The sequence below is a fragment of the Falco cherrug genome, chromosome 2 (assembly GCF_023634085.1).
Source record: "Falco cherrug isolate bFalChe1 chromosome 2, bFalChe1.pri, whole genome shotgun sequence".
NCBI lineage: Eukaryota > Metazoa > Chordata > Aves > Falconiformes > Falconidae > Falco > Falco cherrug.
In genome coordinates this window covers 7432881-7457146 of record NC_073698.1, presented here as the reverse complement: position 1 = coordinate 7457146, position 24266 = coordinate 7432881, and the positions used below count along the sequence as shown (strand labels likewise).

Below are 24266 nucleotides of genomic sequence, written 5' to 3'. Positions count from 1 at the left end.
ATGGCGGCGCCCATGCGGGGGCCGTGAGGTGGGAGGAGCCATGTTGTAGGCGGTGGGGCCGCCTTGGCGGGAGCGGCGGCACGGCTCGGTGAGGGCGGGAGCGGCTCAAGGTCGTGCGGCTTGGAGCCTGGCCTCGGCGGGAAGGCCGGGAGGGTGAGCGCGGTGGGGCCGGCGCCTGGAGGGTTAACGGCGGTCGCTAACGGCTGGTAACGGCTATCGGGGGAAGAGCGGGGGGCGGTGAGCCGCAGCCTCCCGCTGTAAAAGCTTCTGCCCTGAACCGGGCCCCGGGGGGGCTGGGAACCTCCAGCTGCCTTACAGCGACCTGCGGGGGGGTCAGGGCCGGTCCCACGTACTTCACGGGTCGCTACAGCTTCATGGCGTAATGCCTGTGGTTTACCTCAAGAGCAGGTTCGGAGACCCTCCTCCTAGACGGGGCAGAAGCGAGAGGCCCACGGCAGGCAGAGGCCCGCTGGTGCCGGGTGAGGGCCTGCCTGCTGCTCCCCGCTCCCCCACGTCCCGCCGGGCCTGAAGCGAATTGAACACCAGCCTGTAGACAGGCCTTAGAACGCAGCTTTCAGATTATAAAAGGCATTGAAGGTAAGTATGACTAGCAGAGTAGGTCTGGGAAACTTTCCTCTGGGGAAAGGCACTTAGAAAAAGCATTTGAATGGCTAAATACCAGGTTTAAGCGAAAGCTGTTGCAGTGGGTTGATCTTGGCTGGCTGCCAGGTGCCTGCCAAGCCGCTCTCTGAGCCCCCCTCCATCAGTAGGACACTGAGAAAACGGATGGTTAAAGCTGATGGGTCAAGATAAGGACAGGCAGATCACTCATTAGTTACCACTGTGGACAAAACAGACTGTGGGGAAATTAATTTAATTCATTGCCAGTCAAGTCAGAGTAGGGTAATGAGAAGTGAAACCAAATCTTAAAACATGTTCCTCCCCACCCCTCTCTTCTTCCCAGGCTCAACTTCACTCCTGATTTCTCTGCCTTTTCTCTGACAGCAACGCAGGGGGACAAGCAATGGGGGTTGCAGCCGGCTCATCATGCTTTGTCTCTGCTGCTCCTTCTTCCTCTAGGGGAGGACTCGTGTCCTTCCCCTGCTCCAATGCGGGGTCTTTCCCACAGGAGACAGTCTAACACGAACTTCTCCACTGTGGGTTCTTCCCCCAGCCAGCAGTTCTTCATAGAGTGCTCCAGTGTGGGTCCCCTGCAGGGGCACAAGCCCTGCCAACAAACTTGCCCCAGCCTGGGCTTCTCTCCGCAGGGCCACAAGCCCTGCCAGGAGCCAGCTCCAGTGTGGGCTGTCACGCGGGTTCACAGCCCTCTGCGGGCACCCCCTGCCCCAGCATGGGGCTCTCCCCAGTCTGTGGGGGGGGAGCCCCTCCCCCGTGGGCTGAGGGGCACAATCTGCCTTGCCGGGGACTTCCCTGTGGGCTGCTGGGGAGCCTGTGCTCCAGCCACTGGAGCGACTCCTCCCCCTCCTTATTCCCTGACCTTGGTGTCTCCAGACTTTTTTCTCTCATGTATCCTCACTCCTCTCTCCAGCTGCTGTTGCTGTTGTACAGCAGCCATATTCCCCCCACCTTCTTAAATATGTTATCGCAGAGGTACTACCAGTGTCACTGGTGGGCTCAACTTTGGCTGGTGGCAGGTCTGTCTTTGAGCCGGCTGGCACTGGCTTTGTCCAGCATGGGGGCAACTTCTGGCATCTTCTCATAGAAGCCACCCCTGTAGCCCACCCGCTACCAAAACCTTGCCACGCAAACCCAACACAACTGTATGCTTTGTCACTTGATGTACGTCTCTGGCTAAGAGTACCAATTAAAAAAAGTCCTTATTTGTGGAATATGAAAGAAGAGTCGATATCTTCATGGTTTCTTTAAATCTTTACCAAGTATGGATTTATTTGGGGTTTTTTCTTATGGTTCTATTTGAAGGTTAAGTCAATTTAAACCTGCAATATTACCAAAAGCCCAAAGTTCAGTTAATGTCCTCCCTTGTGCTGCAGGCATTAGGGATCATTGTGTTAGAAGGTGATCCAGCTGGAAAAAACAAGTGCACTGCCCATTGTTCTTCTGAGCAGTTTTCATCTCTGTGCTTCCTGATCTAAGCTGCTGTATGGCCCCAGGGTTGGAGGTGCTCAGGCAGGAGTATCTGGAGGGTGAGACTGTCTGTTTTCATCACAGCGAATACTTAAGTTGGCTTAAAGCAATTGTCAAGCCATAGCTGCAACATCACTAAAGAAAGCAGTTTGTTAGGGTTCATGAGGTTGTAAATATCATAGACCTGTGTAGCTGGATTGTGCCCCTTGCATCTGAAAACTGCCATGAAAAATAGGAAATGCATTTGTGCATAGTGGCAAGAGTCTAAATGTTTATTTGATACATACTGGGGCTGTGTAACTTTGATTACATTTGTTTGTTTGTTCCTTATGATCCAGGACTTGAAGATGACAGGAAGAGAGTTTCTTGAACTTGATTCTCCGCAGCAGAGACTATATTTGGAAAGATTTAAGCGGATGGAAGTCATACAAAAGATGCTCGATGAGCTTCCTAAAGCAGATCAGTAAGTGCTAGTAAAATAAATGAAGATAAGTGCATCGAGCATTTCAAGTCTTTTGAGAGGCTTCACTTTTCCCTTACTCTTGTACTGCAAATCTTCCTTGCAGTTATAAGAATATTTTAATTGTGAAGATGCTTATTATTGTCCAGAACAGAAAACTTGTTTTGCTTTTTTATATGTTTGGTTCACTTTTAATTTCTGGTCCTGCTTAGCCGGTTTCTGGCATGTGCTCCCCAGTGCTTGAGGTTCTGGGATGGCTGATCAGTCCTGACTGGCTCTGAGCATTCATACAGTCCTGGGCTAAAGCTAATAAATTTTCTAGGAAACAGAAGTGTTGGAGAGCATAAGGCAATGCACTCTTGAGATTCTGCAGGAGTCATCTTGTGTCCAGAAGGGCTGGCCTGGGGCCAGAACTGACTGAGCATCAACCTGCTGGTTTCTGCATTTTGCTCTGCACTGCTCCCCATTTCAGGGAGGCGAGACAGGTATCCAGGTGGTGGTGGTGGACAAGCCAGCCGGAGCCATGCAGGCTCACCAGTGGCATTCTGTGCATCACAAAACCAACTAAATACTTTCTGGGCCTCACAGACCACTTTTTTGTGTTTTGCGATACTGCATTTCACTGCAAAACCTTACTGGACCCGAGCTGGTTCTGTAAGGAGCCGTTTGCATGCGTGTATCACCTTGGATAAAGTCTGTATCATTATGAGTAATCAGAAGCTTCTTTTATTGTGGCTTTTTGTGTGGTTTTTTTTTTGTAAATAGGATTAAATTGCTGGCTAAACAAACTGCTGGTAGTAACACAGGGCCTCCCCACACAAGTGACAAAGAAAAGCACCAAGGCTTTATCCCTCCTGTTACAGTCAGTGGTGCAGCTTTGTGCAGGAACTGCTGCCCTCACATTCAACTTAGACCGCTTCTTCTCCCCCAGAAGAGCTGGGGAGCTGAGCGGGAGGCAGATACCTCAGCGATGGGGTAACATCTTGATAGAAGCCATAGTACTTATGGACTGCTGGGCCTTGGAAAGAAATAGTTGCCAGAGACATGCACCTCTATTTGAAACTGCTCTGGCAGGACTTTTAAGTTTATATATCTGAAGGGCAGGTCACTGATGGCTGGAAGGGAAGAGGAAGCATGCTGCAGTCAGACTGAGAGTTCCTGTTTGCCAAAGCTCGTTTTTAACACTAGGGAGCTAGTGTGTAAAACAAACAAAACCCCCAAACAAACAACAAAAAAGCAACAAAAAAACCCAAACCAGAAACCTTCCATCTTTCTCCCTTTCTTTCCTTTTGTGCAGTGTAGCAGTTCTGTACTTCAGTATGCCTGAGTAGATACTGTTGCTTCTGGGTACATTAATTTGCTCTCTTTTGGATTCTTAAATATTTTTATTATTATACATTTTTTATATTTTATATAGCTAAATTTTATTGTTGAATTATTATTTTTATTACATATTCCTAGATTTTCATATGGATCCTCCGTATTTATGTGTATGCACAAATGCATTTCAATGTCTGATTGTAAACGTACCAACAGAATGAAAAGGCTGGTTTGCCGAAACTGCTCTGGGGACATTCTGTGAAAGACATCCAGTATTGGGAGAATGGTGATATGAAAAACAAATTTCTTTTTAAAACAAAACACAAAAAAAGAAACTTGGCTCTTAAATAAGGTCAAGAGAGATATCTAACCAGTGAAGTTTTTTAGCTGTTCAGCATCAGAATTGTTAGTAGTTTATTTTCAGGTTTGAAAATCTAGTATGTACCACGAATGAAAGTATTTTCCTACTCAGAATGAGGAATAGTTGGTGTCACTGATGTCAGAAGTTTTTAATGTTTTCAGTTTTGCAAGATTAGCATCTACATCTCTAGAAGTATTTTCTTGTATGATTGGGTCAGTGCTTAATGTTACTCCAAGCACTAAAATGCAGAAGAATTTTAAGTAGGTGTATTTTTTAAAATCATGTATTTTAGCTAAATGGTTTATAGATTGTCACGTTTGATAATTTTGCAAATCAATATGACATTTGGTCTAGCATAAATTTTGTGACCAGTTAAGCATTTTATTTTGGGGGGGGGCTTTAGTGATAAATCCAACTTGTGACACATTTTAAAATACACTTCTAACATAATAATACTGGCACAGCATCAGGATCGGTGTGCCTTCCAGTTAATTGCTTTCCCTGGCAATAGTTGTCATTTCTGGAATTCTGGATTTGTGGAAACTCAAAGCAAAGAGTTGTTTCCACTAATCAACTGACTGTGCCAGGTATAACGCTAAAGATAATGCACAGCTTCCTTCGGTGAGTCAAATGACATAAATCACAAACTGTTCATCAGGCTTGAAAAACTGGCATGCTTTCCCGTTCCCTCTCTTGAGTTACCTGCTGTGATGGAATGTACTCAAATGGGAACTGTTTGTCAAGATATTAAATGCTGACTATCTCTGACCAGACTGTTCTATTCTGCTTTCACCATATTGCAGATCGCAGCAGGCGTAGCTGCTCCAAACAGTATGTTAAAAATGTAGTAGATAACGGAATCCAGTCCCTCTGTTGTTAAGGGAAAAAACAGAAGCTCCAGTTCTGTAAACCAGTATGTTGGACTTCTGTAGCCTTTAACTAGCATAACCTCCTAGCAAGGTAGGATTTTAAATTCATGTGTTCTATGCATGCAAGGAAGGCCCACAGCCCTTCAGCCTACAGGATCCCTACAAATGATCTGCCAGCAGCTGCTGAGATCGTTATTGTAAAATCTCATTTGCCATAGTTGTCCCACCTGATCTGTTCTGTAAGCTGTTATGTTGGAACTTCATTTATACTTTTGGGTAAGCAGGCTAGAAACAAGGCTGATTACAGAAGCCAGCTGTGATTTCATATATTTTTTTATTTCTTTTCAGAAAATCTCTTTAGAAACATGCTGATTAGGAGAACAAGTTTCATGAAGTTTCCATTAGCCATTTAAAAAAATAATAATTTTAGAAAAGGCTTCTCAGTCTTTCCATCACTTCATTTTTGAGGTGTGCGTGAACTTGAGCGCATAGCGAAGGATGGTAGTGGTTGCTTTTGAAAGCAGTTACTCTCCATTTTGCACCAGTGAGAGCCTTAGATCTTTTATCTCTTATTGTAGGATATTCAAAAATGGATTGTAGCACCGAGTAAACCAAACATTTTCACAGTTCTCAATTGCTGAAGCAATTTTCCTACTTTTGCAGGAACGTTTGTAATCATGGAACATACTTCCTTGCAGCAAATTCAAGCTTATGCGGTATAGCAGCAAATACCTTATTCAGGAACATTCTGCATGTCAGAAAGGCTTCCTTCGTGTCTTCTTTGCCAATGGCTATTATTCCATTTCTTTCAACAGCAGCGTTTTATGAAGTTTTTGTGCGTGAGCCTGTATTTTCAGGTAAAAAAACTCCTTCCTTCTTGTTTTCAAAAGGGATTTGCTTTCTGTACACAATGTAACACTAGAGGAGCTTTTCTTCTCTGCAGAAAAGTGGTCTTGAACTGTTGTGGTCTTGAAAAACCTCAATTTGTAAAGCAGGGTTTGAAAAACATGATCTAATGCATTGGGCAGCAGGGAGTTGAATTTGAATGGAAAAGGCTATACATATGTTTATCTAGGTATGTTTAAAAAAAATTCTCTTACACATCACTTATTTTTAGCATTTTTCACTCAAAGTCACGTAAAAGTGGCTGCAACAAAGCAATTCAGTTTCCCCATCGGCATGATTTCATTTGAATGTCAGCTTTGGAGTGGTAGATTCTTCACAGGTTGGAATGAGATTGGATTTCTTGGCAAAAGGAAGAGTCCTTCTTTCAGTATTTCTTGCATACCTGTACAGCTGGGCCATTTCTGTCAAGTGCCTGTTTCCATATTGTTGCACGCAGCTTACAAATCGACATGGAGCTCTGTGGGTATTGACAGTAAAATACTTTGTCGTGCAGGTGACCTGAACTGTGAGGTCTGCGCTGTGGTCAGAGGAGGATTAACAGGGGCTGTCATAGGTGGCTTCTATCCTGTTTTGCTGGCTCTCCCCCTGAACGCAAGCCTTGCAGCCAGGTACGTCTTATTAACCTGCAACGAGTGAAATGGATTTGTTGGTCAGTTGTTCAGTTCTCAGTTTAAATTCTGTGGATTTTTAGTCTACGCACACCTAGCTTCTCATAGACTCTTAGTACGCAGAAGGAGATTTACGTTAAGGTCATCTAATTACAAGGCAAAGTTCTTAAGAGCTACACCAAGCCTCCGAAGTGAAACAAGATCAGCGAACCGATATACTGTAAAGCACTTGTGTGTAGCTGGAACCTTAGAAGCCGCCTGTGATGTGCCTGGGATTGTGAAATCGTGGCTGCTGTCCTGCCAGGCAGTGAAGATCACTGCTTAGTGCTGCTCAGCTGGGGAACCTCACTGCTCCCCGGCAGGCGTAATTCTGTGGATTAGACCAGAGCACAGTGAGGGGGCGGCGAGAACTCAGTACATGGGCAGCATGTTTTACAGCATTTAATCCAGACAGCTCAGGACCACCAGGTGAGCTTAATTTAGGAGAGGAAGGAGAGAATGAATATCTACCTAAGTATTTCTAATTAATGTTAAATCTCGACACCTAAACTGGATGGAAAAAAAAAATAAGTTTCTACTCCTGTTTATGTTGTTTAGGTATTCTTCATCTCCCTTACCAGGGAAAGAAAATCTATTACGCTACTGGCTCACAACTGCTCGGCCTGTCTTTAGAAAGATGAGTTTGATTGTACTTGTGCAGGCTCTAACTGGATTGTATCTTGCCACTAAACATCATGGAATATATGTCAAAATCCTGCAGCAGATGAACACTACCAGCAGGGATCCTGAAGAGCTAGAAGCATGAAATTAAGCAACATTTCAATTGCCTTGGATAAGTAACCATAATAAACAAAGAAAGAAGTTGTTGCTTGCTGTCTTTTTTAATAGAAAAACAAAGTTAAGACTTTTCAGTTCTGAACGTAAATGCAAGGTAAGTTTTTCATTATGTCCAGCTTTGTGTATACATCTGAATGAATAACAGCTTTGTAAGGACAGGTGTTTTTCTTTGGAAAGGGGAAAAAACTGCTTAATGTTTGGCTCTAAGGTGATGCCACATCTTTTAGAAGCTGTATAAATGAGTAGTATTGGAAAAAAAGTTTATTTTTTCTTCATAATGCAAACCACAGTGATTTTTTAAAAAAGGGGGAGAGGGGTGTCAAGGCAAGGTTTTTCTAGAGATTCCTCAAAATCTGACTGCTTTTCTCCTTGAACATTTCTCCATTCTGCTAGCACAGAATTTCTGTCACAAGATTGCCCCATTTGGGCTGTTACAAGGGTCACACTGCACACTGTAGAGAACACGATCATCACAGAGCAATCAGGAGTCATACTAGTGTCAGACATCCCAGCATATGTATCAAACAACCACAAAAAAATCTCGTCAAAACACACTTTGTCCTTCTAACCGGTTTGCCTTGAAATTAAGTCTTTTTCTGAAGCAAGAAACTGTGCTGAGTAGCCTCACATGGCTGGTGCTGTTCCTGTGGTATTTTAGCTACCTCTAGTTTTAAGATTAGTGGTCTAGAGTAACATTTATGAGTCAGGCTTGTCTTCACATTGGCGACTATGTTCTAGAGCAATATAAATTACTAATTTTCCTGCTGCATGAGGTATCTTCAGTGTATTCTGCAGTTTAAGAATGAAATTGGGAATTTTTTACAGAAGCAATCATCTCAATCTGACGTATGGTCTTAACCGTAAAACCTGTAGGATTACTGGTTAAGAGTCATGTATACTTCAACAAAATTCTAGTATCCCCGAGATAAACACAGAAATATTTATTCATGAGAATTAAGAATTCAGCATTGAGCCCTATAATTGAATTGGTTTAAAATTTATGGTCTAGCACTGCTGAAAAGTGTATTAAAGGAGTCGCATCACATTTGTCTACTTCTTCCTAACAATCTGTTGTTACAGCAGGAGTACCATGCACTCTGTTTCTCTGTAACCAGGAGTAGCGGCCTGATTTGTACAGGGAAGCAGCAAAGACAGGCTACCTCCGCAGCGGTTGTTCTGTAAAGTTAGTTTAGTTTTCCTTAGTTCAAAGTCTTGCTGTATTGTGTGGTGCTCTGGTGCTCTTGTACTACTCTGCCTCAAAACAGACATCTTCCCCTTGCCTTAATCACCCCCACTTGAGAGATCCTCACAGAGCAAGTATTTTACAAGACAGGCAGTTACGGTATCTCCAGAAGTCATCAGACTTTAACCAACAGAACCGCTTCCCTGTGATAATAAAAACATAAATTAGAACTATTACTTTGCAATAGTATAGTTTCTTTACGAATGAAAGCAAAGGGCTCAGTGATTATTGCAAGCATTTAACAAGATACAGGTAAGATACTGTAAACAGACCCCAGTGCTTTTCGAAGTGCAAGATTCAAAACCATCTTCTGTTCCGTGTACTATCTTCATTTTGGTATCAATTAAAGTGATAATTATTCTCAGTAATCAAAATGCATGCTCTGATACTTAATAATCTGATTTGGAGAAACCACATTTTTTTAGACACTAATTTCTTGGGGTGAAAGACGAAGACTGGACATAAGAAAAATAATCACATTCCCTCAATGTTTTTACTAAGTAGCTAAGACCAATGTTTGTTTCCAGCATAACCAATGAATACACAAATTGCAAATATGTATTGAAGTGTTCAGCATCGGTCATGTCAGAGGTCACCTATACACTCCTTAGGGAAAAAAAGGTGTTGTATTTATAAAAAAGGAAACTTTTGAAATGGACCCTGTATAGTTCTCCTTAAACAACTGGGGGGAAAAAAAAGATCTCAAAAACAAGTTAAAAGACTGAAACTTGCAAACTTAAGCAGGACACGCTGTCAGTGAGCTCTTAGCATGCGTGCGTGTGAAGGAGCGCTCTCATGGGGATCTGGAAACGCTCCTTCTGTTCTCTGGTTCAGACATGGTATACGACATATGTGCTACAACTCTCAAGAAGCCAAAGGACAAGCTTACACCAGTTCTGGGCCTCCTACCAACTGTAACAAACCCCTTGCAAACACAGTCTCCCCGATTGAAAATCTGAGTTAGAACAGCTTTTAGCTGCTTCTACCATTTTAGTAGAAAAAAGCTGGGCACAGACTACATATCACAGCAACAACTTTTACATTCTTAGACGAATGCATGTCTCTAATACCTAACCTATAGCAATGGGCTTTTAACTACTCCAGGTCTAAAGTACTGCCAAAAGAATGTCAAGTGACTGGCTATAATTAAGAATCAGCAGAAATACTAAAAAAACCCTGATTTTATCTTCTCTATGTACCACTTTTGATGCTAAATCTCAGCATTACAGTCTATTTCACAGCCCTCTGCAAATGACACCCTCATTTCCCCTGCACCCTGCCCAGCTCCTGGCATCCTCCTGCTAGTGGGAAAAGGCAGATTTCTCCAAATCTATGTATCCCACTTAAAACTGGGTGAAAAACTGTAGAATTGGCTACTGTCAATGTGCAATCTTACACAGGGTGTTCTTTAAACAGCCCATTTGAACAACTCTAATATATCCTTCAGGTATTTACAGTCCAACTAACAGCAAATACAAGCCTATAAAGAGAGTATTGCTGATTCTATCAGAAAAACCTCTTTAACTACAAGTTCTAGAAAATGTTAGGGTTTTTTAAACTGATAAATTAAAAAAGGCCTCTGTGTTTTGCCAAAGATCTGGTTTCACAGGGAAAACTGATTACAGTTTTGACAAGTGGCATGAGAAATCTGATCATCTGGAAGTACCAAAAGATGCCAAGCGTTAGAATATGGTTCCCTACATTTACTCTTCTGTCATCTCTCCAGGCAGCTAGGATTGCAGTAACACTGATTCGTTTTCTCCTCGCAGGTGCTAACCTCTTCAGAGGAGAGAAGTTAATTTAGAATGCTACAAAGACTCACAGCACTGGAATCAAACTGTAAAGGACTAACAGAACTGAGCATGAAATTGTTTCTTATTTAAATGCTAAATAGTCTTCAAGCAACTGCAGGGTGGAGAAATACTGGAAAATGAAGGTAACACAGCCATGCAGTTTAACACTGATGGCACTTGGTTCTGTGGTACGTACAGTTCAATGCACACAAATTTCAATGCTGAACAGGGCATTTTCTACAACTGGAGGCCAGAAAGGCGGAGCCTGCCAGTATGCTTTTAAATTTTGAAACAATGTTGTGAAATGTTGCTTTTTATCAAGCTGCAGACTACTTTCACTAGAATGCCTGGGCGCTAGAAAGCCAGCATGCTCTTTTCAACTGCTCACTACAAATAAAGCATTTAAGATTAACAGAAATTAAAGAGTACAGTGCATGGCTCAGTCTGGAGCTTTAGAAGTGTTCTGTCCTTTCAGCACCCTCAAACCTTCTGTTACCCTCACTCCAGTGTTCACTGTGGAAATAACAGTTTGATGAAAGATTATGGTTTAACAGCACATTATTAACCAGTCATCAAAGTTCAGAACCTACAAATGGGACAGAAAGGACAAAGATGCCAATAGACCATGGAAGCGTTTATCCAAGTATTCTACCCCTCCGCGATTCCACATCAATAAAATATTAAGAAGGAAAAACAACTGTAAAATACAAGGTGATTCTCAAAGTACAATTCTATCTTTGGTTCGAGGAATAATGTCTTTGTTTTGTCCTCACCACAGAATTAACTTGAAATAGGAGGAAGAACATTTCTCTTGCATACCCCAATCTCTTTTATCTTATTTTCCAACTGATGACCCACACAGACAGCAGCAACAGCATCTTCCCCTTTCTGTTTTCCTGTTTCATGTAAAGAACGACTCACTTAAAAGTAAGGCATTAATGAGAAAAAAAAAAGATGAAAAAACATTTGAGCCCATAAATTGAAAGATCAACAAGTCTGATTTTATTATGATATCGTATTCTTATCTGGATGGCACATAATTACAAAGAAACATTTACAATATATTTTCAAGTATTAAGTTATGTCATTTCAAGGCTTCCACTTCAAAAAGCTACATTAATAATACACCATACAGATAGTACAGTTGGTTAGAGTTTCAGATAACTTCCTCCCCTCTATTTGGTTTAAATATGATTCAGTAGGCACTAGAAATGCCTGCAGCCACTTACTTTCTTGGGACTTGACCTTGTTCTTGTACCAGTATACATCATTTTGCATGTCAGAAAATTAGCTACGCTCAGACACAGCTCACAGGTAGTTTCATGACTAGAGCGATGTGCAGGTTCATAACAGAACTATGTCCCTGACCCCTACTGTTTAGCAGTAATGCAAAAAGAAAGAATGCATATTTAAGTTAACTTAAAAAAACACTTTTATGCAGAAAAACTGTAAAAATGCCATTGTAACATCCCATACTTGCTACATTAGTGTCTCTCCTTTTCATCAAGCACATTAAACTTCAAAATAAAGCATGTTCATGAAGTCTGAGCTAGGCAGATTGAGCCTAGACTGAATCTAACTCAATTATTTCCATTTTGCGTATCAGTCAGTACATGTCTTGATGATTAACTCTGATTCCAGTGGCACTGGTATAACCTACCAGTTACAGCAGGGTTACACAATTTAAGACTGAACAGTCCTGTTGATGCCACCACAGAGGTGTAAGGTAACACATATCCCACTAATTCTCTTTTAGTGCTGGCAATATACCCTGAACAGATGGAATTCTGCACGCAGTGGAGTAAAACCTGTTTGATAGGATATTGTATTTTAAAAAAATACATCTTGGATGACAGTATATGATCCCAGCATTCAACCTTTTTTCTTTAAAAAAAACCAAAGACAGCAAAAGCCCTGTTACCTCTTTATTCTCATTTCTTATACTACCTTTTAAAATAAAGCAGGAAATGTGGCCAGCAGCTGGTCCCGTCTCTTCTGCCCCAACACAGCTGAATCCACTTTAGCATAAAGAAAAACAAGGATGCTAAATACACATATACTTTATCATACAGTGATGTTTCACAAAGAAAAATCAAACTCCTTTTATACTGATGAACACTTGATAGGGTCTAGCACCAATAAAGCAAATGATTGGGAGCAAACACTTTCACCTTCTACTTAGCCTTAAACATGAAATTTAAGGCTTTAGTAAGCAAGACTTCAGAAACACTAAACAATCTTTTTTTAGAAAAGTTAATAAATAAAACTGTTTTAGCCAAGTCTATTCTTTGTGAAACCTCACTTTACATATTATAATTTTCACAATCCTTCTTCCCCCAACTGACATACATATAAACAACCTAAACATTATAATACAACTGAAAAAACAACCCACTCAACTTTTGTGATAGGGAGAAACACTAACTAGTACAAGAAAACACACGCTACTGTTTGTCAGACTATTTTTCCTCCTATCTTAGTCAATTATGGAGCATTTTTCAAATCATTAGCCTCAAGACACATATTTGCTCATCTCCAAACTGTGCTTAATTATATAAAGTTATAGATTTCTCGGTACTGTAAGAGGCTAAATTAAGAACTCTACAGTAAAATTAAGCACATGCATACACATGCAATATCCTTAAAATTTAAAGCTACTTTGAAGTAACACAGGAATTTCAGTGTGCATGGGCACAAAGATTTACTTATGGGAAGCTAAAGTAACGAGTTACTTCGATGCACTGCATTCTTCAAACCGCAATTCTCGTTAGAGGTCCATGCAAAAAAGTGACTCCTCTACATTAGGATTCCACTGTACAGATATAACCAGCGCTCAGGTTCTGTTTAGTCAGGCAAAACCCCGCATCATGAATTAGAGCAAGCTAGAGAAGGACTGTTTAAAAGGTACCGTGCATCCCTAACACTTGACAGTATTTTAAGCCAACAGGTCACAAATTCTTTTTTCTTTTTCCATTTAAAAAGCAAATGACTTAACACTTCTGCGACAGTCCCCTATGATAAAAGGCTGTAAATGTCACATCCCCCTTACTAGCGTATTTTCCCTTTCCAGCTCATCAGATACTTTAATAGAAAATTCCTTTTTCAAACGGCATAAACAGTTATTTTTTAATTAAAAATGTAGCTCATGTATTGGCTACTATGTGCATAGCAGGAAAAGGAGGAAAACAGCTAATTAGAACGATGCGATTGTAATTTTCACTATTAGTTACCATCCAGAGCTAGCAACATTTTGGCAGAGTAGGCCAAGGACCAGAGAAATCATTTCCTGAACCAGTCATTACAAGACGACTGGCATAAGCAAAGCAAGCTGTTCGATACCGCATTATGGGAATATATTGATCCTTACCAGGTTGCGAGGTGGAAAACGACTGTTCTTTAACCCCTACACAACGGAGCCTGGCAGGGCAAGCACCTAAAAGAGAAACTGTCAGAGAGGTTTTAATAGTAATGTATAACTGAGATGCAGTACAATTTTATATGCATGCTTTCTTTTGCCGATCACTACTATTTTCTTAAGTCTGTCCAGTGACGATGTCATAATGAAGTTTTTGGTTTGGTTTTCTAAGCAAGCTTTTTCGGCTCCTCAGGATAAGCAGGCTAGACATTATCTGACTCAAGACCGGGTAGTGTTATCGTTACTGGCAACTGCGAAGTGGAACCGAGCACACCTTCATGCATCAGGTCGGCATGATCTTTTCACCCAAGTGCTGCAAATGGGCTCTGGCGGCACCTCTGCATGTATATGCGCGTGTCAGTTTGCACGATAATTACCGCACTGCTGTACACAGCCTTGCACGACTCTTAGGCCAAACAGGCTCAGACCACTACCGTCCACATGCCAGATTTACGTGACCTTTAACCAAGGCCACCATCTGGCTCCCAACGTGCCGTTCAAGAGATATTTTTTTTCCGTTACCCTGGCCACTTAGGTGCCAGGTTCCCCTCCTCTGCATCTCCCCCAATACCACCCCATCACCACTGTATTTATTCTTTTCCTCCGCACCATCGCCTGCTTCCTCCGCCACGACGCGAGGCCCCTAGGGGTGAGAACCCCACGAGTACTTGCAGCAGGTACTTGACCCTACATTTTGAAGGAGGCCGCTGCCCGCCGAGCACAGATGGAGCAGAACTCCACCGACACCTGATCCCGGTCCACGTGGAGGCAAATCCCGCCGGGGGCCGCCCACTCCTCCTCCGCCTCCGTCACCGCCGCCGCCTCCTCCCGGCTGGGAGGCCGGGAGCTGGGCAGGGCGTAGTCGTGGTCGCTGCTCTCGCCGGCAGGCTGGAGGTGGTGGTGATGGCGGCGGGGGCTGCCCGTGTCCCTGAAGAGGCTGGTGCTGAGCTGCAGCCCGCCGGCGCGGATCCCGGCTAAGCGGCTCAGGAGCTGCCCCAGAGCGCTCTGGTTAGCCAGCACGGCCCGAAGGTAGCTGCTCTCCCGCTCCAGCTCTCGCAGGCGGCGGCTCAGGCCGCGGTTGCGGTCCCGCAGCTGCCGGTTCTCAGCAGCCAGGCCCTGCAGGCGGCTCTCCAGCCCCAGCACGTACTGCTTCTTCTTCAGCCGGTTCAGCCGAGCCGCCGCCGCCGCCTTCAGCCGGCTCCCAGCCCCGCCGTTCCTCCGCCCGGGCGCCGCCGGCCTCTGGCCCTGGCCCAGCGCGGGCAGCGGCTCCGGTTCCCCACAGAAGCAGCCGCTCAGCTCCGCGTCCAGGTCCCAGTCCGGCCGGGCCGCCTCCAGCAGGTCTCCCAGCTCCAGCCCCGGGAACCAGTCCTCTTGCTCCCACACCTCCAGCGGGCCACCGGGCGCCTCCGGCTCCTTCTCCTGCCGCCGCGGCTCCAAGGCGCCCGCCTCCCGCCGCGGCGGCTGCTGTTGTTTGGGCCGCGCGGGGCCCGGATCCCCTTCCCCGCCGCCATCCCGCCCTCTCGGGGCCTGCCCCGCGCCGGCGAGCGGCCAGACGGCGCCCGAGGCACTGGCTCCGCCGGAGGAGGCCGCCAGCAGCTGGGTGAGGCTGTGGCGCATGGCGGCGGCGGGCGGGGGCCCGGCGGGACGGGACGGCGCCTGAGGAGAGCGGCGCGCGGCTGCGGCCCGGCGCTCCCGCCGCGGTGCCTGTCGGGAAGCGGCGCGCTGAGGGGGGCGGGGGGGCGCCTCGCCACTGCGCCCGCGCGCGGGAAAGCGGCGGCTGGGAGGGGGGGGCGTGTGCGTGAGGGGTGTGCAGGTGAGTGGCGGTGCGTGTGCGTGGGCTGCATGAGGGGAGTGTGCAGGTGCATCCGTATGGGGGGGTGCATGCACGTGAGGGGGAGTGCGAGCGTGTGTGGGAGGGGGTGGCCGTGCGTGAGAGGGGCTGTGTGTGAGGGGGCATCCCTCGGTGCGTGTCTGAGGGGGGGTGTGTGGGCGGGGGCTTGTCTTTCACCCCCAGACACCGCTGAGGCAGGGAAGGGGGATGTCCCCCGTGGGCGGTGGGGGGGCTTTCACGCCAGACGCAGCCACGTGTGGGGCTGTTCTGACATACCCCTGCCTAGATTTAAACTATTTAACTACCGGGTTTGAGGCTGTTGTGTAGTCACTGGGAAAACAGGCACTCCTTACTGCATATTGGCTTCATTAAAACAGAGCAGGCAACTCAAGTCCTGCTGTGTTCCTTCCTCTCAGACTACAGGCCTGGTTTGTAGCCTGAGTCAGTTGGTGTTTACCCTGTAGATGTCTGCATTTGGATTAATGAAATGTGCACGTGGCATGGGGACATGACGGCGAACAAGATGGTGGAAAAGTAGGAGGATGTGGTCTATAAACCAGGCGTGGAGTGACGCTTGTAGGGAGCTAGGATCAAAAGAAAGGCTGCGGTTCGTCAGGCAGCAGGTACTTCTCACCTGGCTTTGTGTGAGTCCAAGGGGAGTCCAGAGTTCCAGCAGACAAGTCTGTTGACAGCTGCTACTTAGAAACCACATCTGGTTCAGTAAGTCCCTGAGATGAACTGGTCACAATCTGGAGGATCCCCTGGCTGCCTGCTTCTGGCCACTTCTGAACACTGAGCTCAATAAATACCAAGTTCGATGCCGTGCTGCTGCTTTGTAGACGGTCAGGACCAAGAGCTACCTAAACAACTAGCTAAACCATTGAGTTACCCCAAGGTACACACACACGGGGAAGAACTGGGAAAGCTCTTGAGACCGCTGCCTGCAGCCCAGGTGGGGGATGCTGTTTGGCCCATCATGTTTGGGGTTTTTTTGTTGGAGAGTTATAAGAGCTGAAACACAGCAGCCAAAAAAATCCTCAACTGGGAGAGAGGCAAGAGAGAGTGGGATGCCTCCGTATCCCAATGCTGACAGGAAAGGGAAAGATTTTTTTTGGTCAAAAGTTGCCAGACACTCATTTTGCAGGTTACTTCTATCTTCTCTACAGAAAACACCTATAAAACCAGAAAACAAACTGGCAGAACATTTAGAATCTGAACGTGTTTCAAAGACTCTTGAAACCACCAAAATATGCAACAATTTATTTTGAGCTAAACTAGGCTATAAATAATGCTATGACATTAAATAAGACTCAGACAACTACAGAAACCTGTAACCTGCTTAGACAACTATACGCAGTAATTCACTTGAGCATCAGGTGCATGGTATTGCTGTTTTCACCCGTTAAGTTCCTGAATCGTGACTGTTTATGGCTTCGATATTGCAAGGAGAGATTTCTTCCTTGGAATGTCTTTCTTGGATCATCAGTGTTACCTCTTAAGATGCATGCCCAACCTCTGCTGAACTTCAAGGATGAATCAAACATAAAAGGTTAAGTGTTTGAGCTTTTGTCTGAGAAAATAACGTGCTTTTAACTGTAAAAGATGAAAATCTGTGATACAGCAGAAGTTAGGACCAAATAAATCGAATTCGTATTTTACATTTTCTTTCTACATTTACCCTAATCTTTCTGTCACAGGTTTGACTAGTTCAACAATCTCCATTCAGATTTAATAGTGTAGAGAGATTACTTATGTAAAAGTGTAACAAAAATAATAATTAAAAAAAAAAAAAGGCCACAGAACAGTCCTTGGAGGAGGTCTTAAGCTGGTAAGTACATAACAGAGAACTCAGAAGACAGTCTCGTGGAAAGGAGCAAAATGCTGCGGTGCATTATGACAGAGGCACCTGCCGAGAGAAGGCTGTAGTTACACAATGAAATGATGGAGTTTAACGTTCAGCACTTTTTCTTTAGCCAGTAAATCTGTACTGTGCTTTCTGTAAGCATCAAGCTGCAGTGTGAGTTCGTCATACGCCTGTTTGTTGCTTTTCAGCTGTTGTTGGAGCTCTCGGACCTTCAGATGACCATCCGCCGCTGCTGCCGCCTCTTTCACAAGGGGTGTGCTGGCTCTCTGCCTGGCTTTTTCTGCTGTCTCCAGCTTCTTCTCCAGCTGCTGAATTTTCCGTTGCTTATCTTGCAGAGCTTTGCCCCTCTCCATGGCCAGGTTCAGTAGCTGCTCTTTCTCCTCATTTGCCTGCTCCAGCCTGGCCCGCAGCTCGCTGCCCTGAGCCCTCCGCTGACTTTCTGCACACTCTACCTTTGCGACAGCTGGTGCTTCTGTAGGCATTGCAGCTGGGCTTGTAGTGAATCGGCTTCCCAGGCATAGGCACTTGCTTGCTGGCTGTGAGCTTCTAGCAGCTCCTTTTCTTGCTCCTGGGCTCTGTGACTCTCATAAGCACGTTTCTCCTCTAAGGAGTTTTAACTGTTTTGAGAGCTTTCTGGCCCAGGCAGCAAGCTGGAGTACTTCAGCTTCCTTCTGCCTAATGGCCTGGGTGAGGAGCGCTTCGTTCTCCTGCCACAGGTGCTTATTCCCCTCCCACAGCTGCATATACTGTTTCTTGTGTTCATCCTTGAACTGGATCATTTTTTCATGGTTGTTGGCCAGTTCCATGAAGTGCCCCTCCAAATGCTGAATCCGTTGGCTCTGGGTTTTCATTTTCACAGCATCCTCTGCCCTCAGTTTCTCTGCCTCCATGCTGAGCTGCACCAGGCTTCTGCAGCATTCCTGTGCCTCATCTTTTTTCTTCAGTGTACAGATAAGGCGATGCTGTTGTTCTGGGTGTGAATGCAGCAGAGCCTTCTCACTCTTCTCTTCGGGGCTTTCCCATTGTTCCTCCAGGCCTTTTGTCAGATCTTCCATGTCTTTGCCTGTCTCTGGATCACTTGTGGAGTTGGCCATCCCTGCCCCTCTCTCATCCTAAGCCACGGAGCCCCTGTCTCACACGAAGATGAGACAAAATTCTACAGTGACGGCTTCTTTTAGTAACATTCTGCATCATTAAACAGTACCCACTGGTTATGTGGCCAACACCACTGCAATAAGCTGGCGGAGTTTCTCTATTAAGTCCAGAGAAACTGGTGCAGCAGGGACAGGACCTCCCAAAACCCATGGCAGGCTGCAACCCACAGGTCCTGCAGCCCTCCTCACCTGCTTCGCCCTGCTTCAGCATCAGGCAGACTGAGGAGAAGGGTGCCAGAGCTGATGATGCAAAAGCAAAGGACGTAGGCTTAGTATTTATGCAAGCCTATTCATTTGCTGATTACTAGCTTTGCTAATTACTCCTTCTCAAAGCACTGTTGTATCTACAAGAACTACTATTATATTTAGGTAAAAAGCTTGTAAGTGATAAAGCTGCAAGTAATTCCTCAAGCAATCCTTTTCTTCTGCCTTTATTTTCTCCTACAGATCTGGTATTATAAGCGCTAATAAAACATGGAGGGTTACATCAAACTTCTAATTGATGTGTAAGATTTTAATAGTATATTGCTCATTAAAAATAACTGAATAGCCTTATCCTGTGCTTAAGAGATTTACGAACAAAATGAAAGATCTGTGCAATGCTAGTAATTACTGAGTGCCCTGAGACTCAAAGATTTTGTGCCTGGAGAAATGGTTCATCATTTGAGTTTTGACACTGATTTGCTGTATTATTTTAGGCATGCAATTTTAAAAGTCTGGTTCCTCATGTAAAGATAAGGGAAGTATTTATATTAGGTTGGCACCAAAATCATTATTGGTGCCTAATCATACGTCACACTACCCAGCATATGAAACATCAGCCTAAAACTGGTCTACGAGTTTTTCATTCAGATGCAGACCTGAAACTAGAGCAAATGGAACAGCACGCTGGCAGTCAGGTTTTGTGAATTCCAGGGCCTTAACTGGAGGGAAAGATAGGACGTGGGAAGGAGCCGGCTTCAAGGAAGGATGAAAAATAACATACAGCACAACAGAATCAATGCCCAAGAAGCATGGACAGTTTCAGAGCTGCATAGCGGTGGCTGTCATTGGGCACTGCCTCCACCTCCACCATCCTGCACTCCCCAGCCACTGCTGCTACCTTGGATCCTGCCAAAGTATTTAGAAATCATGGAGGAAAGCGGGGAGGACTAAAAGGTTTAGGCCATCCAGTGGAAACACAATTAAGAGCAAGGTTTAAGAGGAGAAAAATGTTTTCTTACCAGGTGTTTTCTTTCCCCTGACCCTTTGTTGTCGCTCCTGCTGTGTGGTATTTGTCTCCATGGAGACAAGACTCTGAATCCAGTCCCCCCAGAGCTCAAGCCTTAACCCAGGCTGGCTGGAACTAGGCCAGCCCCAGGAGAGCAGCTGAAAGCGCTGGGAAGCAAACCAACCCTGCTGACCTCAAAAGTGCCCAGATTTGGTAAAGGGAAGAGGATTTCCACAAATCTAAGGAACTCCTCTCTCTCAGCTTGCACCTCAGAAATGCCAGAGGAGATCAGAACAGCAGGCTCTAACCTTCTCAAACACACTGAGGGTCCATGCTAAGTAAAGACACAGCCCTTGTCTTAAACAACTTGCAGCTTTGTTCAGCACTTAATGAAAAATCTGGCAGATAACATAGAGAAAGGAAAAACAAATACAGTTAGAAGAACAAAGTCAGTGCAGCTTCCGCTGACTCCACTGAAAAGGGATATGAAGCCAAGAGAAGCAAGCAGCGTGGGTAAGGGAAGCAAACAAGAGAAGGAAGGTGCTGCACCAGACCTTCCAAAAGGGATGAAATCAAAGCGGTGCAGGCCGCTGTACCAACTCTGGTTTGCGGGCGTACTTGCAGAAATGGGAGGTTCTGAACACAGAGCATGAAAGGAGAGCTGGGACTTCGAAGCCTGGTTTATAGGAAGTAAAGATGGTGTAATTTGGAACACACACACACGTGTACCAAAAAACCACCCCGTTCCAGGCTAAAGCAACGATGAGCTTGTAAAGTCAAGGGGAAAAAGGAAGAGGTGGCGAGAAAGAGGGAAAATTGTTGCATTTCTCCCATTTGTTTCTCCAAACAAGGATGGCTACACAGGAGTATGGCTGCTTTGTCATGAAGGTGAACTGGAATTAAGAATCAAAGCATAGCTATTAATTTATCAGACTGCCCTTTAGCGAGTAACTACCTATACACCTTTATAAAGTTTTGGTTATGGATGACTAAAACCTTTCCTTTTGACAGTACAGCAAACAAATCAGTTTCTTGGAACTTCGTGCTAATCAACTTCATAACCTTGCATTTCTCTGTCAGCATATTATCGATCCGGAACGTACTACTGTAGGTAGGAATGACTAGGAATTGGGTGGAAAGCTTTATTATTTATTATGCAAACCACATTCAGAGGAACGCCAAAAAGTGCCAATAATCTTTTCTAAAAAAGTAAATTTTGCATGACTTCAGTAACATATTTTCAATACAGGATTCCTGCTGGTTTACATGATCAGATGCAGCCATTACCTTCAAGCAACTTGTAATAAATCAACATAATATCCTTTAGCAGGAGGTGAAATTGTAATGTTTCTACTCTATAATTAAATGCTACAGCATGCATAGGGTAATCAAAGTACTATTTCCACTGATAAAGCACCTTGGTTTGTAATTTTGCCTTCTACTGAAGTTCGTCTTACCAGGACAGCTTTGACTTTTCTTGTGCATGATGATAGTAAAACACTAAAAAGATCATAAACACAGCTGCTAAAGCTCTGCTGAAAATCGTTATGTTAAAGATTTATAGCTTTTTTGCATACTCCATGGCAGACTAACAATAACTTTAAAATATCTAGCATTGTGAAGTGCGCTACTATATTTTTCAAAGACACTGCTGTGACAGCCTCTGCTGACCTCCTGTAAATTCTGAAGCACAAGGAAGATTCACTTTTGTGTGTGTTGACAACTGTCCTTACCTGTTTACCTCTAGTAGTCTCATTTTCTGCAAAAGCTGGAAAAAAGTTATTAAAAACTCAGGTGGAGCACTGAATTCTTGTACTAAAAGGGCCCATTCTTGTTACTTGGCTCAGTTTCTTGATTAATCTAGATGAGTACATAATACTGATGTGCCATTACTGAATCACATTAATTACAAGTGCAGCGCACAGTTTTGATCTATTAGTGTAGCAGTAAACAGTGTCTTTTGAGATAATGACAAAATGCAGTGTCTGTCTCTAGGATGGATTAATAATAGTGAGACAGAAGATGTTCTACTTGGCCAAAAGACAAGGAGATTGATGCTGTCACAAACCAAGCATTTTATTTTGACGGCAGTCAAGTTTAACTATCAAAATTTCATACAGTATAGAACACAGACTACATGACGCTTGCCTGCCAATCTAGATCCTCAAGACCCCAAGCCTTTGGCTGAAGTCCCAAAGCTGTTTTGACATAGCAACGTATTTGAGCTTCACAGGAAACACAACAACAAAACCTTTAATCCTGTGACACTGTAGGCCGTGTTCCCAGCAACCTATGTTTTCAGGTGAGTGTGAATGCATTTAGGCAGTGAATATAAAGCAGCTAGGTGCCCGCCTCGCTTTTCCAGAATCCCCACCCTTTCAGGAGTGGTGATGTAAGAATACAGCAGCAAAGCAGCTGCGGTACCCGTTCAGTACAAGCACATTGTTCTGAAGTGCCGTATGCGCATTGTTCCCTACTCATACAAGAATAATGTTTTGTATGTACCTGGCAAAGCGGGATCTGTAGCAGCTTCCAATCTCGTCCAAAACACCTGAAGCAGTAACGTATCAAGACTGACAACTACTTTTGGCATTTGTAAACTTTGCAGGCTGCCTGGTTGATGAGAGAGAAAGTGGGTTCCTTGGCAGGTTGAATAGCACCTTTCCTTTTTTCCATTCATAGTGTATAATCAACAACCAAGCAGCATTTAAATTTTTGTGATTAAATTAAGAAATTGAGCTGGAGCTGTGAAGAGCCCCCTTCTCCTCTCTAACTGAAGGGCAAGATTTCACCGGCTTTTAGACCTACACAGTTGGAGCAAATAAATGTGTGTTTATTTTCAGAAATGTTTTCTGTCTGCATTTTGTTGTATTGCACGCTGAATTGCTAACATAAAACACTGGGTTTTAATAAACATTGAATTCCTATTTAGCTTTAATAGGCTGCTTTTATTTAAAAAAAGCAATACAGTTTGTATTTTATGCGTTTACCTTTCCTTAGTAGCATGCATTTCTACACGTTACAGATTCAAGTTCTATTCCCTAAGTCTGCAAAGCTGTCTAAACCAAGACCACCATGACCCCAACATTCTCCTAATGGTGGTGCTGAAGCACAGATAAATTACGTTTTTTTTGGAAAAAAACCCCAACCAACCAAAAGCCTAGCTAACAGACAGAGGTACAGACGAGTACTTTACAGACTAAATACCCAACTTACTTGTCATCACTAAAATTGTCAGGTTTAGATCCTTTAGAGTAGCATTTGAGTAAAAAAAGTTTCACCTCTATGTCTTCACCATTGAAGAGACAGGATTGTCTACTAGGAAGACAATTAACACATATATAAGCAAACTTTTTTATAGCTCTTGATTTTTTATAGCACATCGGAACGAACAGTCCTCTGCAGCTTGCAGAATAGGATATTGACAGTACCACTTCATATAATGCTTCTTTCATAATACAAGAAGCGACTTTAGTATCCTAGAAATGTACAACTACAAAAAAAAGGAACTTTAAAAAAAATAATTCTTCATGCTCATATGCCTCACTGGAGAGATTTGACTTGGCATCATGAGGATACAAGCACATGCTAATGCAACCTGTTGCTATCATATTAATGACTTAATGAACAGTCCTAGAAGTGTACAGAAAAAGTTGACTTGCTGTTCCCCACCCCCCACCCCCACCCCCCGCTGGTGATTTAGATTTAAGGGATCAGCCACACTTCAGTTAGGCAACGCAAGCATCCAGGTATCACTGCCACTTCTACCACTGAATTCTGTAAGTACCTTCTTTCCTGAAGTAATTTTCAGTGAATAAGAAACAAAAGAATCCTTTAAATTTACATAATAACCTGAAGGCAGAAGTTTAATTTGAAATAGAAAGTGACATTTGACAGCACAAAACCAGAACAGCAACAGAGCACAGACTGTCAAAAAAGCTACTGTGTTCCTCTTCCAGGTTTCACCCCCACACCTCTAATTATTTTTTTTTTTTTTGACACTAGCAATTAAAAAGCCACCTTATTTTGTCAATTTTGCAACCATTAGCATCCTGAGAGGTAGTATATCTTCTACCCATGTGTTGGGAGAGTTCATCATCTTCTGCCATAAGGCAGTTTCGTCTGAAGTAGAATCCATCCAGTCTACTGTAGTTCCATAGCTTTTGCCTAGAAAAATGTCAGGTTTAATAGAAACATTACTTACTGTGCTGCAGAGTTGAGAGCAGACAATCTAATTTGCCTGTCTTCTAAAACATTTTCATCTCCTCAGGTAGCTGACCCTAGTACTT

General features: G+C 44.0%; 4 protein-coding genes across 14 annotated transcripts in view; 1 reads left to right on the top strand and 3 right to left on the bottom strand.

The window, feature by feature from the left end:
* Position 1: 1 nt before the first annotated feature.
* LOC102052412 (transmembrane protein 126A) lies at positions 2 to 7491 on the top strand. 5 transcript variants are annotated; one of them, XM_055702929.1, is made up of 6 exons: positions 2 to 153; positions 409 to 597; positions 2445 to 2569; positions 5780 to 5973; positions 6516 to 6630; positions 7228 to 7491. In XM_055702929.1, exons 3-6 carry the CDS (start codon positions 2454 to 2456, stop codon positions 7433 to 7435), a joined length of 633 nt encoding a protein of 210 aa, XP_055558904.1. In that variant the 5' UTR covers positions 2 to 153; positions 409 to 597; positions 2445 to 2453; the 3' UTR covers positions 7436 to 7491. The 5 variants fall into 5 exon arrangements, with proteins under 5 accessions (XP_055558904.1, XP_055558905.1, XP_055558906.1 ...); XM_055702930.1 differs by having other exon boundaries at positions 6 to 88; XM_055702931.1 differs by having other exon boundaries at positions 6 to 153; positions 404 to 597.
* On the bottom strand, positions 6513 to 15632 carry CREBZF (CREB/ATF bZIP transcription factor). 4 transcript variants are annotated; one of them, XM_055702925.1, is made up of 4 exons: positions 14610 to 15632; positions 13871 to 13948; positions 12451 to 12521; positions 6513 to 6645 (listed from the first exon to the last, which is right to left on the bottom strand). In XM_055702925.1, the coding sequence occupies exons 1-2, from the start codon at positions 15533 to 15535 to the stop codon at positions 13900 to 13902; spliced, it is 975 nt and encodes a 324-aa protein (XP_055558900.1). In that variant the 5' UTR covers positions 15536 to 15632; the 3' UTR covers positions 6513 to 6645; positions 12451 to 12521; positions 13871 to 13899. The 4 variants fall into 4 exon arrangements, with proteins under 4 accessions (XP_055558900.1, XP_055558903.1, XP_055558899.1 ...); XM_055702928.1 differs by lacking the exon at positions 6513 to 6645 and having other exon boundaries at positions 11483 to 12521; positions 14528 to 15632; XM_055702924.1 differs by lacking the exon at positions 6513 to 6645 and having other exon boundaries at positions 11483 to 12521.
* Positions 15633 to 15971: 339 nt separating this feature from the next.
* Positions 15972 to 21227, bottom strand: CCDC89 (coiled-coil domain containing 89). Its single transcript, XM_027798924.2, is given in 3 exon segments — positions 15972 to 18076; positions 18079 to 18223; positions 18225 to 21227. Coding segments are annotated over 3 exon segments (1029 nt in total). The 5' UTR covers positions 18708 to 21227; the 3' UTR covers positions 15972 to 17675.
* A 16-nt stretch (positions 21228 to 21243) lies between these two features.
* Positions 21244 to 24266, bottom strand: part of SYTL2 (synaptotagmin like 2) — a 64482-nt gene continuing 61459 nt past the window's right edge. For all 4 annotated transcript variants that reach the window (XM_055702906.1, XM_055702905.1, XM_055702902.1 and 1 more), the window contains one exon: positions 21244 to 24144. In XM_055702906.1, coding sequence (XP_055558881.1) covers positions 23999 to 24144 — 146 coding nt within the window. In that variant the 3' untranslated portion in view covers positions 21244 to 23998. The remainder of the gene's footprint in view (positions 24145 to 24266) is intronic.

Excerpts from the sequence above, each read along its gene's own strand:
- LOC102052412 (XM_055702929.1), top strand. The coding sequence starts at position 2,454 with ATGACAGGAAGAGAGTTTCTTGAACTTGATTCTCCGCAGCAGAGACTA. Across the intron at positions 5,974-6,515 it reads GCGTGAGCCTGTATTTTCAG|GTGACCTGAACTGTGAGGTC; the intron begins GTAAAAAAACTC and ends TTTGTCGTGCAG. Across the intron at positions 6,631-7,227 it reads AACGCAAGCCTTGCAGCCAG|GTATTCTTCATCTCCCTTAC; the intron begins GTACGTCTTATT and ends TATGTTGTTTAG.
- CREBZF (XM_055702925.1), bottom strand. The coding sequence starts at position 15,535 with ATGCGCCACAGCCTCACCCAGCTGCTGGCGGCCTCCTCCGGCGGAGCC. Across the intron at positions 13,949-14,609 it reads GCAGCGGCCTCCTTCAAAAT|TTTCTCTTTTAGGTGCTTGC; the intron begins GTAGGGTCAAGT and ends CCTCTCTGACAG.